This window comes from Sinohyriopsis cumingii, chromosome 1, assembly GCF_028554795.1.
Source record: "Sinohyriopsis cumingii isolate HCF-2022 chromosome 1, ASM2855479v2, whole genome shotgun sequence".
NCBI lineage: Eukaryota > Metazoa > Mollusca > Bivalvia > Unionida > Unionidae > Sinohyriopsis > Sinohyriopsis cumingii.
In genome coordinates this window covers 165110358-165130549 of record NC_142961.1, presented here as the reverse complement: position 1 = coordinate 165130549, position 20192 = coordinate 165110358, and the positions used below count along the sequence as shown (strand labels likewise).

The window sequence follows — 20192 nt, the reverse complement described above, 5'->3', positions numbered from 1 at the left end:
CATCTGAATTTGATAATTTTTCAAAACTAATTGCTGCCTACATCAATATCAGAGCCTTTACCTAAGTTATTGAATCTTTCACAGTTGTGATTCTAATCGTGAAAACTTCATAAGTACTGAATGAAATCCGCTACCTCCGTTTTGGAGAGTGGAGATTACGAACCAGTTACTTCAAATAGCAGATATTGACCAGAGCATAAACAGTGACCACGTGATCTGACGTAATAGTCATTCGCAGAAATGAATGTAGTATTTAATAGGGGGTTTTCCCTGAAGGTGGCGCTATGAAAACCGGCTTAAAATGGCTGATGTTTACAGGAGACGTTTAAAGGCGGTTCCATGTGAATGGAGTAGAGGTGTCTAAAGGTGCTTGCATGAGGTAAAGGGTTATAAGACTTCAAACGACATACATGAACATCAACGTGCAGATGTGGATCTTATTTATGACTAAATGCATTTGAGAGACCAGGTGCTGGAGAACAAATCGTAAGATGGATCATGAAAGGAGGCATGATGCGATTGAGAGACCAGGTGCTGGACAACAAAATGTAAGATGGATTATGAAAGGAGGCATGATGCGATTGAGAGACCAGGTGCTGGAGAACAAATCATAAGATGGTTTATGAAAGGAGGCATGATGTGATTGAGAGACCAGGTGCTGGAGAACAAATCGTAAGATGGATTATGAAAGGAGGCATGATGTGATTGAGAGACCAGGTGCTGGAGAACAAATCGTAAGATGAATCATGAAAGGAGCCATGATGCGATTGAGAGACCAGGTGCTGGACAACAAAAATGTAAGATGGATCATGAAAGGAGGCATGATGTGATTGAGAGACCAGGTGCTGGAGAACAAATTGTAAGATGGATCATGAAAGGAGCCATGATGCGATTGAGAGACCAGGTGCTGGACAACAAAAATGTAAGATGGATCATGAAAGGAGGCATGATGCGATTGAGAGACCAGGTGCTGGACAACAAAACGTAAGATGGATCATGAAAGGAGGCATGATGTGATTGAGAGACCAGGTGCTGGAGAACAAATCGTAAGATGGATCGTGAAAGGAGGCATGATGCGATTGAGAAACCAGGTACTGGTTAACAAATCATAAGATGGATCATGGTGGTTAAGACTTCACTCATTAAAAGTAAAATTATATTAATACAGACAATGGATACAAAAAGCAAGGCATTATCAAAACTATTATACAGACTAATTGGATACTGGAAAAGTGAAGTTGTTGTGAAAAGTTAGTAAGTGCAGCAAATGTCACTCATGAGATTGGCCAAACAGGTGTTGTGGCAAACTTACCTGACATTACCAAAGATTTCATGTGGTTGGTGTGATGTCCAAAATCTAACAAGGTTCATCATGATTGACAAAGTCAATTGCGCACCTACAAATATGCATTAACTACTGTCGATGTTGCAGCAGATACAATGCTCAGCTGCTGACATCAAAAGATTCTGCAAGTGTCACTGATGCACTCAAATGCATATACATGTGGATCACTCACATGGCCAAAGATGTTACAAGTGGATCCACGTAAAGAATTTCTAGAATCTGTTGCTGGGCTGTTGACTAAACACTGCATGTGAGTTTACGTTGGAAATATTCATTGTGGCCAAGTTCTTGTTGAATGATTTAATCACACATTTGCAGAACAGTTATTCAGTCATCAGTTGTTGATAATGTAATTACAATGATAGCTTATACAGCCCGTTAAGTTTTTATATAGACTGTTAAGTATTTACTCCCTTTTTCTGTTTGGGCTCTGATAATCATCATAATATAATAAGACATGGTTTTGTATTAAATGTAATATAGTTATAAAAATGCTACCTATAGTTCAATTAATCTGCCTGAATGGTTCAATTCCTGGCCTTCTTTAGCTAGGCAAAACATGATTTTCATCAAGACTTCATTGCATTCATCAGTCACATTTTACTTCCTTCTAATCACATTTTCAACAAAAATTGGCATGGCAATTTTCTTGTTCTTAGCCTGTTGTGCTTGAACAGCAAATAAACAATCCTTTGAGATCTTATGCCTAGCAAATGTTGAACTTTGTAAAGTTCTGTATTCCTTGGGCTGCCATTGCATTCTTCCTTCCACAGTCACAACATCATGTGCATTAAGCTGATAAATGTTCCATTATTTTCTCATTTTTTATCCCACAGGAATGTCCTATTCCATGATTCCTTTCAAAGTTCCCTAAGGCTCTTTGATATTCTGTTTTCTTTATCAAAACTAGATGCATTTATTAATTTCTGTCATCAAGAATCATACTCATCTGCATCCTTGTGCTCGGCACCAGAGAAATTATGTAAAGTTGCCATCGGAAAGTTTCACGTATGATAATCACTCAAAAATAAAAGTATATATGTACACCAAAAATAGCTGATTTTATGATGACTAACAAGGAAAAATAGCTGATTTTATGATGACTAACAAGGAAGTTTGTATTTACCAGTTAAACCAAATAAGCCCCAAAATCCTGGTACTTTTTTTCTAAACAAGTGTTCCTAACATTATGTAAAGATTTATAAAATGTTACAAGTCTATGTTCCTAAAATAAGTACCAAAAAAAAGAGTGAAAAGATAATATATTTCAACAAATACTTTATTTCCCTATAACAAAAAGTGAAAATGAAAAAAAGGGAACTTATGGTACTGTGAATTAAATCCCAAAATAATCCTAGAATTACAGACACAAGTCCTTAGAATAAATGTTCTGAATAAACTTTGGTGGAATCCATATTAAATCCAATGCTGAAAGTGTTGATGTGTCTATGGTTGCCTGTATTGTGGTGTTGTACCAACAGTCTTTTGTTGAATCAAAGTAGAATAATTTTTCCAGGTTTGAATTCATTATAAATCCCAGTGAATGTCTCTGTCCAAGAATTCCAGAGGAAAAATCACTTGAATAATTTGACTTCTGGACACAATAATAATACAATTAATTTGCTAGATCTTAAAGCACAAATAAATAATTTTTCCACTGACAAGATTATGTAGTCCTCTACTTGACCTCAGGTCATAATTAGCATTTTCTAATAAAAACTATTACCTAACGGAAAATTTCAATCTAGATGGTTCTAAATGTTTACAAGCAAGATAAAATGTTGGTTATAATTAGAAGGTCTGTTACTAAAATTATAATATAGAACCTGAACTATGTCAGGTATGCAAGAGGAATAACAATAACCTAGATCCACACCAAAATAAACATGCCTACCGGTACTTAAAGAATTTAAAATACAATCAATTATTCAGGTCAAGGGGGAAAATTAACTTGATTTTGGACAAGGTTAAGTCCAACATACAGTGTTACATGGCAATAGCATACAATGAAATAAATTTAATATTTTTATAAAAATAACAAATAATGCAAATAACATATACATAACAAAAATGATGACTTAAAACTGTGCTGAGTGATGCTTACCAAAGAGAGGTGTCAAAACACTTGTGCATGTAATTAGCCTTTTCATAAAAATGATCATAAGGCACTGACTATCATTTAAAAGGTGCACTGATCTTTTCTCCTTCTAACCTAGATTACTTCAGCTAATCCCATTACAACCACTTGATCTTTGTTTGATAGCTTGCACACCATGTGGAATTGTATGATAATTGACATGGATGTCAACTTTGATCTTTTGTTCTAAGAAGATAAACAAATTGTTTGAGTGACACTGAGATCACTGGAATGGAACACCTCTTTATAAACTAAGATGGTAAATTGAGTGTATGACTTAAGAAATCAGTATTGGGAATGAAATCCCGAACGGTCATAAAAGTTTAAATGAAGTCCAGTCTATTGTGCTGATGTGCCAATAGACTCGAATAATATTAATATCCTAACAGTCTTGATTAATCACAATGATATAATCCAAAATGTCTTTAAATCAATTCACAGTAATTCCAAAATAGCTACTTCATCTTAAAATTTGAGTACCTTGTAATTCCATTGAATAGTTGAAATAAAAAGACTCCTTTCAAATAATATTGGAACACAACTAAATGACAGTCATCACTACAAATATTTAATATGGGAATAAATTATTTTGTTACTCACTACCTTATATCAAATACTAAGACACAGTTTCACAACCAGGATAAAGGTCAAATATTCACTTCCAGATCATTCTAATTTGTCAGCAAGAACAGGTCCTTTAAGAGCCAAACAATCAGAAATCAGGTAAGCCAGGTTTTCCAAGGGCTAAACCAATAACTTGAACTCAAATCCCATCGAATTTGTCAACAAGATTACTTCTGCACCTTCCAAGGTCAAAAGGCCACAATAACATGTTTACCAAACAAAATGACATTATCTTGTAGTAGGTGGCCCTGGATGACCAAGTGGTCTAAAGCACTCGCTTTTACCAATCACTGCTATATCAGCTTTGTGTGGGTTCAAGTCTCAGGCTTGGCCAATGTGGGTATGTGAATCTGTGGTTCTTACCAGGGTTTTCCCAGGTTCTTCTTCCACCAGTTATACTGGCCACCATGTATAGCTTATCTTGTGCTGAGAAATGGCATTAAACCCAAAACAACAACTTATATTAAAAATCCAAAATGGACAAATTTAACTGTTTAATAAGTTCTTCACTAAATGACCCGAATAAGCTATAATCATAAAAATGAACACACACACACACACACACACATATAGATAGATATATATATATATATATATATATATATATATATATATATATATATATATATATATATATATATATATATGTGTAATTAACAGCTTGAATAGCGAATCACATTAAAGGGCAAAATCACACAATGTCAATTATTCCTTACACTATAAAATCTGATGAGATTGCATTATAGCATTTAACCTGCATTATAAATAGAACAAACAAATGCACTCAATTATCATGAGCCCATTAAAAGGAGTAGACATAAAAAGCACCAGGGTCTACATAAACTTATTTCTAGCATGTTGTTAAGTCAACCAGTTGAAAGCAACCTTACCCAGAGCTGCATGATGTGATAAAAAATTATGGCCCTGAGCACACATCATCAAGGAAACCACCGTCATCAGGTAACAATTTCGGCACCATGACAAGTAACCTGAATAACAAACAGAAGTTTCTTGTACATAAAATATTAAATTATAGGAATGAAGAGCAATATGCAACACAAAAAGATACCCCCACACCCACACCTTCCCTCAAACCCCCATCCCATGATGACAATATGTCTTTAGACAAAAGGGTGAATAACTCTTGAAGGCACATACATCTAAGAATGACCATAATATGTACTACCAGTAAGTTTCACAGCAATCCACTAAAACTTGTAAGAGTTGTGGCAACTGCTTCCAGCAGCAAGTCAAAATGAGCGAAAACTCTCACACAAATTGTGGGAGCACGAAGAGTTGTCAATATGCACACTTTAAATGATGACCTTAATGTTTACAGTTTCACAACAGTCCATCAACAAGAAAATGACGGTCTGCATGTCAGTTCCATGATCAAAGCATTGATTTAAGATGTGTCCTAGACCCCTGTCTCAAAATGTTTGTGACTGTATTGCAGACTGATTAGTCTGATGATTTGCTGGTGGAAAAGAATTTCCAAGGAATCCAAGAAAAGATTTCTTTGTTTTAACAGTTGAGTGCTGAAACCATCTTTCATATTCTCAAGCGATACAACAAGATTTTCACATTAGCCTCTGTGGTGACCTTAATCAATGTAATTGGCACCATATTTATTTAAAACCAACTAGAGATCATTAAAAGTCTTCTGGTGAAAACCCTATGACAGGAGGATAACAAGAATATTAAGACTGACATCATGGCAGTCATAATCTATGTAAGACTGGCACCATTTTAATTTAAGACCATCTTGATATTATGGTGAATGTCTTGTGTTGATATAGCCAGCGATTCAGGAGAAGTAGCAATAAGAAGATGTTACAGATATTAGATGTAAGATCAGTATAATTTTAATTTAGAATAACCTGATATCGTAGGAAGTCTTCTGGCAAAAAACCCATGTTGATGTGACCATTCCTCAACAAGGAATTTTACATTTTTAAGACGACTGTCATGACAGGCATATTGGATATCAGATCAGCACCAATTTCATTTAAAACAAACTCACCATCATAAGAAATCTTACGATGAAAACCCCATGTCGATAAAATTTTCTGCTTAAGAGGAATAGTGATAGTAAGAGGTTTCAAGATGGCTGCTGTGGCTGTCATGTTTGCTGTCAATAAGCATCATTTTCTGTTTGGACCAACTAGACATGAGAAGCTATTTGGCGAAAACCTGATATTAATAAGACCTTCCATCCAGAAGATGTAGAAATAACATGATCATCGAGATGACCACCATGGCAGCCATATTGAATGTGTGAACAGCACTAATTTCATTTAGAGCAATTAGCCCTGGTGATGAACATGTTTATATAATTTGATGTCAATCCTACAAATGGTTTAGGAAATGTAATAACAAACTTTTGTTAATGGATGGAAGGATGATGGATTCAGGCCATCCCATAAATTTTTCTAGTCAATGACCAGTAGAGCTAAAAATATTGTAACCAAAACCTTAATACAAAATTTCTAATACTGTGACCTTGGTCACAAGGTCAAAATGATGAATTAGAATGTTGCAAAATGAATTGCCTTAAGATCATCTGTGAAATCTTTTTTAAATTTAAGCTCAATTTTAAGCTCATTGCCAACATCTATATTGCTAACATTTTTAGGTAAAGCGGTTAGCAAGTAATGTCCCTTAGAATTTAACACTTTAAATTACTGCTAAAGGAAACATGTTATGGAAATTGCATAGATGAATGCATAGGCAGCATATAAAAACTGAAACTTTTCCAAACAGAAATTTAGTACAATACAATAAATGAAAAGAGGTCGTTTTGAAAAAATCAACCAATTTTTGGATTCATCATACAGCGTGATGCATCAAATTAATGATCTGTTTTTCAACTTACCATTTTAAGTAGCAAGTCTGACACCCTACAATAAAAAGAAATTGAAACAAATTAATTCACTTTACTTTGTAACATGCAAGAGTGGTTCACAATATTGACTTTTTTATGGAGACTTGTGCTGAATAATACATAAATGATAACTTCTGCATTTAATCAAATGTTCAGCATTTTTGAGCAGATTGTGAATAAATGCCATATATTTAAAACAATATGACCTTGACATGAGAGGCCCCAAGTGGCCAAGTGGTTTGAAGTACTAACCATTACAGATCATTGCCATCTCACCTCTGCAATGGTTTCGAGTCTCAGGTTCAGCCAATGTGGGAATGTGAGACAGCTTGCCAGTAGCTTCTCATGGGTTGGTGATTCTTTCCGGGCTTCTTCCTCCACTATTTATACTGGCCACCATGTATAGCCTATCCTGTGCTGAAAAATGGCATTAAACCCTACAACAACAACAACAACAACCTCGACATGATGGAGTTTTTACATTACTTCAAAATACATGATGACCTTGACATGATGGAATTTCTACATTAATTCAAAATATAATATCATACTTTGACATGACGGAATTTCTACATGAATTCAAAATACATGATGACCTTGACATGATGGAGTTTCTACAATAATTCAAATACAATATTACCTTGACATGATGGAGTTTCTACATGAATTCAAATACAATATTACCTTGACATGATGGAGTTTCTACATGAATTCAAATACAATATGACCATGCCATTATTGAGTTTCTACATTAATTCAAATACAATATGACCATGACATAATGGAGTTTCTACATTAATTCAAATACAATATGACCTTGACATGATGGAGTTACTACATTAATTCAAATACAGATATGTCTGTATTAAGGATGATCACGTGTCAACTGTTGAATTATTTAATTTTGTCAAACATTTATATTTCTACAAGCAATGAAAAATCATCCAAACATTTTTAGGTTGGTGTGCATTTTACGTTACACATAGATGAATGTCCGTCCCCAGGTAAAGTCATTACCCCAAGTAAGGTCACTACATAAAAGATAGGGGAAAATTAAACCTGTTTCTAATTATCCCCAAGTATGGTCATCACCAAAAAATTAGGGGAGAAATAAACCTATCACTAATTGTCCATAAATTATGGCTGAATGAGATAATTAAAAGTTCACGAACTTTGCATAGGTTGAGAGACACAAAGAAGGGCATGCTGAAAAACGAAGTTTGAAATACACAAATAAAGAACATGCTAAAAAAAAATGAAGTTTGAAATATTTAAAGAAAAGGACTTGTTGGAAAATGAAGTATGAACTATGCAAAGAAAAGGACATGCTGGAAAATGAAGTTTGAAAAACACAAAGAAAAGGAAATATTGGAAAATGAAATTTGGAATACACAAAGAAAAGGACATGTTGAAGTTTGTCAGTATGAAACAATTATTTGGACTGCACTGGTTTTCCACAACAGAAAGCCAGTGCTGCCCATTATTATGACAGAGTGCAAATTTCTAAAGATTTCAGCAAGTCTCATACACTTTTCATTGACTTTATGCTTCTTTCAAGGAAGTGTGAGTACGATTTTAAAAACTATATATATAAAAAAAACTTCTTTTTCACTATTTCATATTCATAGCCATATCAATTTATTTTCATTCTCTCCACATGTTCATAATGCTAAGGACGAAGTAAAAAGTGATGTCATAATGATCAGGCCATTTTGAGGGATTTTACAAATGCAGATTACCTTAAACAACTACCACTTGCACAACAAATAGTCGTATCCTAATGCAAGTGGTCTGTCAATGGGGGTCATAAGATTAAACTGTTGATTGATGAATTAAAAAATTTCTTCCTTGAAAAGCAGTCTTTCAAAACATATTTGCTTTGATATATAAAAGATACTTTTTTGTTGTCAATACTTAAAGTAATTTTGACAAAAGAAGACTTTCCTAAAAATGATAATAATAAAACAAAAATGCAAAGAAAACTTGAAAAATGGAAATCTTTATATTTATATATGAAATTTGGACTTTGCTGGTACTTATTATCCAGTTCTTGCTTAAATGAGAATGTTTTTTATATGATGACGACACTGTCTTTCCTGCAACATCACAGAAAAACTTTGTATCATACTAATCAAGCTTGATACTGTGATACAATGATAAGGCAGTAGTTTATATCGCTGGACTAAATTGCAGTTTAGAATTTATAATAGAAATGTGAACTGTGACCATGGGCCAGGTATCACTCCTGTGTATCACCAAGGATCCCAATGGCAGTGTACCATGTAGTCTAAAATCTGGTGTCACGCAACATTTTAAAAGAACAAAGGAAGACTGTAGATAGTACTTAATGCATTTAATTTAGTAGTTCTAAAAAGAGATAATCTTGTTTGCTTTCAAAGTTGTGCCATCTGAACTTCCTTGGACACTTGCATTATTGTAATAAATATCTAGTACTAAAGTACCTCCTGAAAATATTAACAAATTTTTAAATATCTAATTCATTTGAAATAAGCTGCACCATGTACTTTTCCATTCCAGATCATGCTCTCATTTAACTTTAGTGTCCACACCTTATCTACCAGTACTTATTTTAAAAATTCCTATTTTTCATAATCACTTTTCTTTTTAAATTAGTAATTTACTGATTCAATTACAAATTGTGTATATGCAAAAATGTTGTCCCTTTTGTTATTATTTCAACTTCAAAATAAATTAACTCTTCATTGCTACAGGCATAATTTCAACTTTGAAAATACATGGCTCTAGCAGCCATCAAAGAATTTAAGTCGCAAGTCAGCATACTACTATAGTCTGATAATACAAACCCGTTTGTTTGTACCCCCCTACCGATTTAAATAATGGAAACATTTAATGTGATAAAAAGTGCAAGGAACTTAGTCAATTCATTCACTGATTTATAGTTTCTAACCTGACTCTGAGTAGAGTGGCCCTAACACAGTCATCTTATGCGCGTTTCATGCTTAACAGAAGTTTTCAATGTAACAGACAGACATGCTCAGATCCATTTCCAGTTTCTGGACAAGTCCATTTTCAGCAAAGGGGTGTATCATGACAACAGATGTGCATACATGAGTCATCTGCTTCCGATCTATACAATACAAATTTGCTTTTCATGTGAATTTAACAAGCGGTTTAATTTCTATGTTCATGTATGCAGAGGGATATAATTCCAAACTCTCAACGTTATGTAATCTACGCAATTATTCAGCAGTTGCCGAACAGGATGAACTATGTCATTTTGTTGTCTGATGGAAATAAAGTAGCCTATAGTGTACGCAATATGGCGTCGTGTTAGTACGTAAAGTCCGTTAAGCATGAAATGGTGCAGGGGATGCCAGCATTAGTGCTTTTCTGGTCACAGTCAGGTTAGAAATTATAAATCAATGATTCAATTGACTTAGTTCTGTGCACTTTTTATCACATTAAACGTTTGTGTTTTGAAATCGGTAGGGGGTACAAACAAATTGGTTTGTATTGTCAGACTATACCAACCCTGAATGTTTGAATTGCCAGATATGTTGTTTAAAATGGATAATACATTTTTTAAGTGCCTCTGGCTGTTGCAAATGCCAACACAGAGTGGATGGATATGCACTAAAAAGTAGTAGGCATTTTTTTCTTGTGATAAAAATTCATACCATGGAGGAGCAGATCAGTTAAGAGTTTTAATTTAAAGCAAATACTCACCAAAGCAGTGTCTTGTAAGAGTGGTAATTGTTTCTTTCCTCCACTTGATTCAGAAATATGGTCTTTTCTTATGCCATACTGTCTACAAGAAAGAAGTGCCAGGGACTGTCTCCACATTCTAGGATCTATATTGTGACAATCTGAGATTTTAGATGAAACATATCCATTATTATAAAAGAAAGTAAGGATATGTTTGTTTCTGTAACATGACTGTCTTTTGACTAAATCACTGAAACACTGCTGGCTCCTTACAAACTGAGATGGTTGATATCCTAAATTGATTAAACATGGATGCACATAGCCAAGTGGACTAAGCCTCTGCATAAGGAAAATGCATCTAGATGTCAATGCCTTGGTCATTCTCTTTGGTCAGGGATCTGTTATAAAAGAAATGGAAGATTTTTAATAATGGAATCCAATATAATTGCCTTCTGGAAAGAAAAATAAAATATTATAAAACTTTGATGAAATTACCAGCAATCTATGACACAAGTAGTATGCAAGCATCTCTAGTAGCAAATACATTCAAAATATGAGAGTAACATGAGCAAGCCCTACAATGAATCCAGACAACCATATGTACTTGCTTATAAGTTGAGTCCAACTGCAAAAACATGGACCCCAATCAAAAGTCACATAATGCACTGGTAGATTCAGGTCAGTGTTGTTTTTATACCGATTACACTGTACAAACTGCATAGACCTAGATGGCACATTAACATCAGACATCATCAGATCTGGATCTGAGTAGTTTGCAGCTGGACTTGTAAGCAAATATATATGTTATGCTTTTGCTCCAAATGATTGGTATCTCACTAAAATACAGAAAGTTGTATCCCAACTGCATGGTGTCAAAATAATCAGCACAAATTTCACATGATTCCAGAGTCAAAATTTAGCTCTTTATATGTAATCACGGATAAAAGTGAAATTATATTTTAAAATTTAAGGGTTTTTCAAGTTTTTTAAGGTTTAAAAATGTTTGTGGAGGTTCAAAACAAAAAGCAGTTACAAGACTATCTCTATGGTGAGCATAGCATTTATTGAAAGTTTGATAAAGTATGCTTTTGAGTTTCTTTTAAAATCAATGAAAATAAAGCTATCGTGAAAACTAATAAACAATTAAAATGACTGGATATCTTCCACATACTTTCTCAACCAATAGGCTAGCCTAACGAAAAACCATTTGCAAAAAAACAATTTTTGTGCAATCGCAATAGAGCTGTTCACTTTTTTTATGAGTCTTTGCTCTTAAAATAAGTAACAAAAAAGTGAAAAGCAACAAGTTTTGTAAAATTCAACAAATAATTTTTTTCCCAGAATACAAAGTGAAAATCTAAAAAAAAGAACTTAAAAAAGTTAAAATGTAAAATAAAAGGAACTTATGGTATTGTGAAATAAATCCCAAATAATCCTAGAATTACAGACACAAGTCCTAATAATAAAAGTTTTGAATAAACTTTAGTAGAAATCCAAATTAAGTCAACGCTGAAGGTGTTGACATATATGTGATGGTTCATAAAGTGTTGATGTGCCAACAGTCTTTTGTTAGATCACAATAATACAATCCAAGAAGAAATCCTCATTTAAAATTTCAGTATACTGGTAAACTCAAGTATCAATTTCAAAGAATGTTATCAGAGCACTTTTGTATTTCCAGAGAACAAATAATTTGAATAATTTTAAATCAAATACTGTATACAACAATAACTTCATTCTGATCAGATGCTAAAGCATGAATGAATAATCTTTCCACTGAAAAGATTATATATACTCTTCTACTTGACCTCATGTCACCATTATTATTTTCTAAAAAACTTACTATTACCAAATGGAAAATAACCTTCTAGAAACTTTTGAATGTTTAAAAAATAAAATGTTAGTCATAATTAGAAAGTCTGTTACTAAAATTAACTAGTATTGTCTTCCTATTTATGAAGGTCAAGTAGGATCATAAGCAATGTTTTGTCAATTTGTCATATTAGCTACCACAGAAAGAAATTTCATATTCAACATGTACATCCCATCCTGTATATGACAATCATCAAACTGCTGACAAAACAATGAGTAGATTTTATAATCAAGAACAAGGCAGATATTTTAAGTCAGACAGGAGTTTGTATAATGTGATCAATGGAATTGCATGCACTTACAAAAAAGTGATGTTCATTTTGATTTTCAATGTAGATTTACGGAAATTTTTTACGAAATTGTGCTCCAACAGATTTGCGTCCTTACTGGCTACTGCTTAACATCTGTAAACAACCGCTAGATGGAGCAGTGTTACAAATTGTTAAGTTTCTCTGACTTTCCCTCTATCTATTTCTATTAAAAATCTTGGTCAATCCAATCACATTAATGTAAATAAAACCGCATATGACGGCTGACGCATATTACCATATCATGGGGGAACAACTCTATATTATCATGGTATTTACTTAACTTATGTATGGTAGCACGCACATATTATAATAAAACAATTTCAACTTAGTGATAAGATGAAATGTCCATGCCTGCACTGGCTGAATATTTCGACCAAAATAAAGGATCCAATGACTAAACTGAATACACTAATGTCAGTTTAAGTTGAAATCCATGATAACAGTAGAAATTAAAAATAAAAATTATATATCACTTTGTCTGAATTTTAAGTGCAATATGGCCCGAGAAATCTATATACATGTACACAAATGAATCTATTATTAATATTATCAATACTGAAATATTACTGATTTTAAAAATAGTTAAACTATTGTTGCCTTCCTATTTATGTAGGATAAGTAGGATCATAAGCAACGTTTTGTCAATTTTGGTTTATGATGGCTTCCATTGGAATGAAATTCCAAGTGTAACCTTGTAAGGACATGTATGTCACTATCAGTATATGACATAATCATCAAACATCAGACAATACACTTAGTCCTACAATGTAAGACATGGCACATGTTATTGTTTTTGTGCTATGACCCCCCCGCCAAACAAAAATATCGGGTGATGTTATCTTACATTGTACGACTAACGATACACTGAATATATTTCATAATCAATGTAAATGATGATCAATATAATTGTATGCACTTTACAAAAAAGTGATGTTCATTCTTTTTCATTGTAAACTTATAAAAAAATGTTGACATTTTAGAGGAATTGCACTACAAGATGTTTGTGTCCCTACTGACTACAACTTTACATCTGTAAGCAACCGCTAGACGGCGCATGTCCAAAATTAATTGGAAAATCTCATATGCTGTGATAATATCTGTGATAATATACAGCCCACGATAATACAGCATTGGAGTATACCTGATTAGGTGGCAGGGTCCAGTTTCGTAAACTGGCCCCTGGCACATTTCTTAACTTAAGGCTATAGTGTGACTTTTAGCTATTATTGTTTACTATTTAAAGATACGGATATATTTGTGAACTAAGTCTTTTGGGCTCGTGTTGTTATTGAAATTGATGTCAGGCATGTACACCTTCCATAGTTACTCTGTAGTATGTTGATAGTGAAATACCAATTATCTGCTAGGAAGAAGAGCTAGCCTCCAATAGCAGTAAACACATGGGTTTGGGGCAAGTAGAATATCTCAAAAACGGCTTTGATGACAACTATTTTCAGTTGCATAAGCCTGTTTAGTACACACTGTTTTGCAGAATTGTCATCTAGGAAAAGGGCTTGTGTTTGCACTGTGAGCATCACATGGTGTCAAAAATGACCATCGGACATGAAAATTGCAGGTAGAAATTAGTGATATGACTGAAAAATTATTAAAGCTACATGAAAAATTCAAATCACACACACTCGACATTGTATGCATGTGTGTCTTTCTTTGTCTCGAAATATTTTTGTATGGTGTGTTCTCAAAGATGGATTTACCTTAACTTACTATGTTTTTGTTATATATATTTGTTGTTGTTGTTTCATTTCAGGACAACTATGTCAGGTACAGCAGAAGACAAGAAGGGTTTCTTTATTTTTTAAAAGTAGTTCTGAGCGCATGGATACCTTGACTGAGACGACTGGTCAGAGATGACTAGACTGAGATACAAAAAGTAAGGTTAGCAAAACAGATAGATTTCTCTGTCGCATGGGTGAGAAAAGTTCAGCGGGTGGCAGGTAATTTCAACGGGTAGCAGGTGGTGAGTAAGTTCTCCTATAGCAGTAAACACATGGGTTTGGGGCAAGTAGAATATCTCAAAAACGGCTTGGATGACAACATTTTCAATTGCATCAACCTGTTTAGTACACACTGTTTTGCAGAACAGTCATCTAGGAAAAGGGCTTGTGTTTGCACTGTGAGCATCACACGGTGTCAAAAATTACCTTCGGACATGAAAATTCCAGGTAATAATTTGGGGTTGGGGTGCATAAACTTCTGCTATGAACTACCATTTACTTCTTTGGTCAAGTGGATACTATTCTTATGCTTTGTCTTAATGTAGGTATCTAAAAATATGGACCTTTTTGACCTCACTTGTGTATTTGATTTTTTATGATTTTTTTTTATACTATGTCGCTGATTGCGGTATTAAATTTGTAACTAAAAACTGGCCCCTGGCCCCTATGATCCATATATTGCAGAATTCAGGAAATGGCGATCAGACCACAGGGGCTCGTTACAAAGAAAATCTAGGGATGGGGGTTCTAACCTGTAATAATATTATTACAGGTTAGAACCCCATCCCTAGCTACGATGTCGTAGCCTCAACTTGATTTGTTGTGGTTGAGGCTACGAACTGATCCCATATCATGTAATGGAGCAAAAAAATTCGTCACTAAAGTCAGAAAAACAAACAGTGTAGAAATCAAATACATAAGTATAATCATATTGTGGAAGAAATTTGGCTTATTTTGAATTTATTAAGCCCTTACGCGATAAAATAAATTGGCATGGTTACTCTAACCTTATCCTGTCCGCTATGACAGATAACGCGAGACTTTCGCCGTGACCCCTTTTCTACGTAAGGCTTGCAGACCATATTTTGGATTTTCTACGCTATACAATTATCAATTAAGTGCGAATAATCGCTTCTTGGTGGAATTTCAAAGTTGCCGATAAACCGTATTTACTTTTAATGCGCAGAATTTCTGACCCAAACGGCGCCAAAATTTTTACTACGATTTGTTTACATTTCCAAAGAAGGCGCCAATGTCCTTATATGGCACACAAACAAACGAGGCTGAGAACGGAAGTAATCATTATTTGAAATAATATGGTGGACGATCTAAACGAAAATATCGGCTAAAAAAGGTAAACGAGATTTTACAACTATTTCTACAATGATTTTCGATACTTCCGGTATTAAATAAGAGGGTACCTGGACGTTTCGCCCCATGGACGTTTCGGCCCAAGACATTTCGCCCCACTTCAATGGACATTTCGCCCCACTTCAATGGACATTTCGCCCCACATGGTACATGGACGTTTCGCCCCATGGACGTTTCGGCCCATGCACGTTTCGCCCCACATTAAATAAAGTATGAACCCTCACTCGAGTACAGCCTGTCTCAGTATAATGGTAATGCGAGAAACGACACACATCATCAATCATACAAAACAATATATATTACACTTGGGAAATACATAAATACCTCGACAAAATTTTGAATTTTTTTGTTCAGAAATCTTTTATAAAGCAAACAAATCTCATACCTTTGGGGAAAACATACACATATAAAACAACTTTATTTTTTTATAAGTAGGGGTGTATCTGTCTGGTGTCATAAAGAAAACAAATGTTCTGGCGTTCACTATTGCTCCCAGCAAGTGTTAATATGACTTAATTACATCCAGGTAACTTCTTTGATCTTCATATTTAAATAATCTACTAAATGTGGTATCAATGTAATTAAGCTGCAGCCAGAGTTTTGAGTAAGTCGTGTAAGCTTTTATGAAAAGGAAATTACTATTTAGCACATATGGTATGGAGTTCACTAATAACAAAAAATAAACAACGTTTGATCTTAGTATGTCAAGTGCATTGTCCGACAGATCGTTTGGTATAGAAGCTCGTGCACTTGTTTGCATGGAAATTTATCAGTGGCTCTATAAATTGCAGTCTTTCCTTTTCTTGGTGCTAGTTGTTTTAATATCACGTAAATCAATAGATCGAACAATGTCTTCGTGCATTTACTGCAGAAAACCAGTTACCCGTCGTCAGCAAGCCATAGATTGCGATAGTTGCGGCCTATGGCAACACAGAGCATCTGGAAATACTGGTAAGTTTATTTATTTATTTCTACATCATATTACGATCATTACGTAATTGAACGGGCATAAACAAAATAAATACATTTTTTTTATAATAATTGTATGTATCTAGTGACCCTTTCTCGCATGTTATTGTTCTTGTTTCAGTATATACAATGTCTTTCAAAATAAATGTTATCATAAGACGTAGATAGAATTAACTAAATGATACTAAGAAATAGTTTCTATTTACAGGTTTATCAAGCTACAAGTATGGTCTCCTTAGACGTAAAAAGATATCTTTTCAGTTTGTGTGTGACCTGTGCAGTTCTAAACCTGAGGTAAGATTTCATTACAAACAAAATATTTTAAGAATAAAGACATGTTACAGTAGCTGGTTCCCATTCGCATTCGATGTACTTAAGCTACGGTTAAATACAAATTGCGAACAAAACGTGGATCGCTGCCTACATTCTCCCTATCACAAATGCTGGAAGATTAGTAAAAATAATTTTTCTTGTATCAAATATTTCGTTGTTTTTCTTGGGCTACACTACGTTCCATTCTAGTAAGCGTTCTTATGTCTACTATTATAATTTTTAAATATTAATGCTGTTTACAGGCAGATGGCTACGATGTCGAAATGGACTTAAGCAGCATACCAAATACATCTGACAGATTTGAAATGTATGCCGGTACAGCATGGGGGCAGATGGAGAGCACGAGAAATTCGACGTCGATTTCTATCAATAAAGAGGATATTTCGACAAGGTGAATGTTATTTTATTTATTAGAATCGTACGGGTGCTTGCATACGTCTTTATGTTTAAATACCATATTCGGTATAGTTAAACTTGGTTTTCTCTATATTTGCTTGTGTGTTTTCAACATTTTCTGACAAGTTCAGACAAATTTCTAATTTTGGATAGCCAGTTCAAAACTATTTTCGAAATGCTGAAAATCACTTATAACCCAACAATATTTTGGGAAATTCAATATCTTGAGAAGTCAAAATCTAAATTATTTACGATAATGTATAAATCTGTTCATCCCAATTCCTTTTTTTTTTAATTAAAAAATAATTGTATTTTCGTTTCCAATTCTAGCGGGTCTATCAGGAACACGACAGTATGTACAAACTTCTGCGAAAGGTTTTCGCGCTCCCCCTATTTCCAGCAGAAGACAAACTACCGTCATTTGCAGAATTACAACGAAGAGTTGATCCAGAGGCAGTGAATGTGCACTCATTCCTACGATATGTGGAAGACACCTGGATTCACAATGACATATGGACTGTTGACTCCTGGTCAGTTTATGGCAGAAGCATCTGAACCAATAATGATATGGAAGGGTGGCATAATCGTATGAACAGGAGAGCAAGAAAGGGAAATTTGCCTTTCTATCTCCTCATAACTTTACTTTATAAGGAAGCCAGAGAAGTTGGATCTGTAGTTCGTCTGTTGCAAGAGGGGAAGATAAGACGACATCAAAAGAAACAGACAACAAAAGTTCAGGGCCGCCTTATCAAGTTATGGGAGAAGTATGGAAACCACCAAATCAGCACGAACACCTTGCTTAAATGCTGTGCCAGATTGTATGGTCCGACATAGCAACAGTAAAGCTGGACGGAGTAATGCTTTCCAAAACTGGACATATTTTATATACACGTGCCTTGTGCGTTGTCCATATGTTGAAAACATTATACTTCAGTAGAGATAATATGTATATTTGTATTTCAGTTTCGTATAGCAGTAGCTGATGTTTTACTTGCATGCATTAAAAAAGAAATCATTGATAGTTACTGTTTCGAAGTATACTTTTGCACATCATAATTTGACACCTATACCTTGTCATGAGATGTAATTTTGATTAGTGATGTGTTTTGATTTAAAAATGCAAATACATGCTTGATATTTCAAAAATATAAATCTCTGAAACCATTTTTATATCTCTTTATTGTTAATTACAATTAACATTCCTCGCCCCTCCTCCTGTCTTTTCATTGCTCGCGATATGTCGGGCTATTCTGTTCACAGCTTTGAAAAGATGTAATGTATAACGATCGGGATATAGAAATGAAATACATTGATTTGTACTATTTCTGTCAGCGGTTCAGTCGAGTAATTAGGACCCGATTTATAGCTAGTTTTACAAAATTAAAAGTAACAATGCCAATAAATGGCAGGAGATAAAAAGTCAATTAACCCGAGCTTGAAAAAAATGATTAAAGTTCAACATTTAAAAAAAAAAGTTATTTTGCTGGCGACCACAAGTCTTTAATCATCGTAGCTTTTGTTTCGCGAAAGGAATATATCTAACTACATATGTACGATCGTGATATTGACTGTTAGAATTATAAAGCCCCCTTTTAAGTTGTGTCTAATGTACGCTCGCTGATTGGGTAAACGAACAGCATGATAAGTGGCGATATGCCAATTTCCTACAAACGGTAAAAGTGGTTTTCATCAGTATGTGTAACAGCGAAAATAAAAGTACTGTAAACGATAGATTAATTTTCTGATCAGTCTTATTACATAAATGAAGAAAGAAAAAAAGGAAAATATTGTCTGATATAACGGCACGCTGAATGTAATTGAAATGGATGAGAGTGATGGGATTATGGGGCATGAAATTAAATCATAACGACAGGCCCCTAAAGTAAAATGAAGATAATGGTGTAATGCTTATGAATTTCTATAAATGTCCGATATTTCCAATGATGTGGGGCGAAACGTCCATGGGCCGAAACGTCCATGGGGCGAAACGTCCATGTACCATGTGGGGCGAAATGTCCATTGAAGTGGGGCGAAATGCCCATTGAAGTGGGGCGAAACGTCCTGGGCCGAAACGTCCATGGGGCGAAACGTCCATAATCCAAATAAGAGGACTACTCAATTTATTGGATTACAAGCAAGGAATATGTTTAAAGTTTTATTATTAGGCTAAAGGAACGCCGGATGTGAATCACACCCGGCTTGCTCCATTAACACGTATATGCTCATGTTAGTACCCTGTCCACGAGGTACGAGTAAGGGTACTAATATTAGTACTACCCCATCCCTAGATTTTCTTTGTAACGAGCACCTGTGATCAGACTTGGTGCATGCTAAAGCTTGATACAAAGGTATTTGTTTCAACAAACAATAGCATTAAGGTACATAAAATAAAAAAATAAAAAACAGGTGATACGTGATACTTTCCAGTATGCTTGGAGAAACTTATTCAAAAACTTCCTGTTCCAATTCGCCAATTTTGTTGTATGTTTCGAGGCGCTTTTTAAAGACATTTGGACCATAAGCTTTT

The 20192-nt window shown here is 34.4% G+C and overlaps 1 protein-coding gene across 3 annotated transcripts in view; it reads right to left on the bottom strand.

Annotated features, from left to right (window-relative positions):
- LOC149808309 (uncharacterized) overlaps positions 1-20192 on the bottom strand; it is a 26553-nt gene extending 6361 nt beyond the window's left edge. Inside the window, exons 1-4 of one of the 3 annotated variants that reach the window (XR_016424545.1) lie at positions 20086-20173; positions 10699-11075; positions 6982-7006; positions 4997-5095 (exon numbers count right to left, since the gene is read on the bottom strand). Coding sequence is in view for 2 of the 3 variants with exons in the window: in XM_089975854.1 (XP_089831980.1) it covers positions 4997-5063 (67 nt within the window). In the remaining variant the exon portion in view is untranslated. Of the gene's footprint in view, positions 1-1312; positions 4667-4996; positions 5096-6981; positions 7007-10698; positions 11076-20078 lie in introns of those variants that run through there. The other 2 variants (XM_089975854.1, XM_089975855.1) reach the window with 2 other exon arrangements.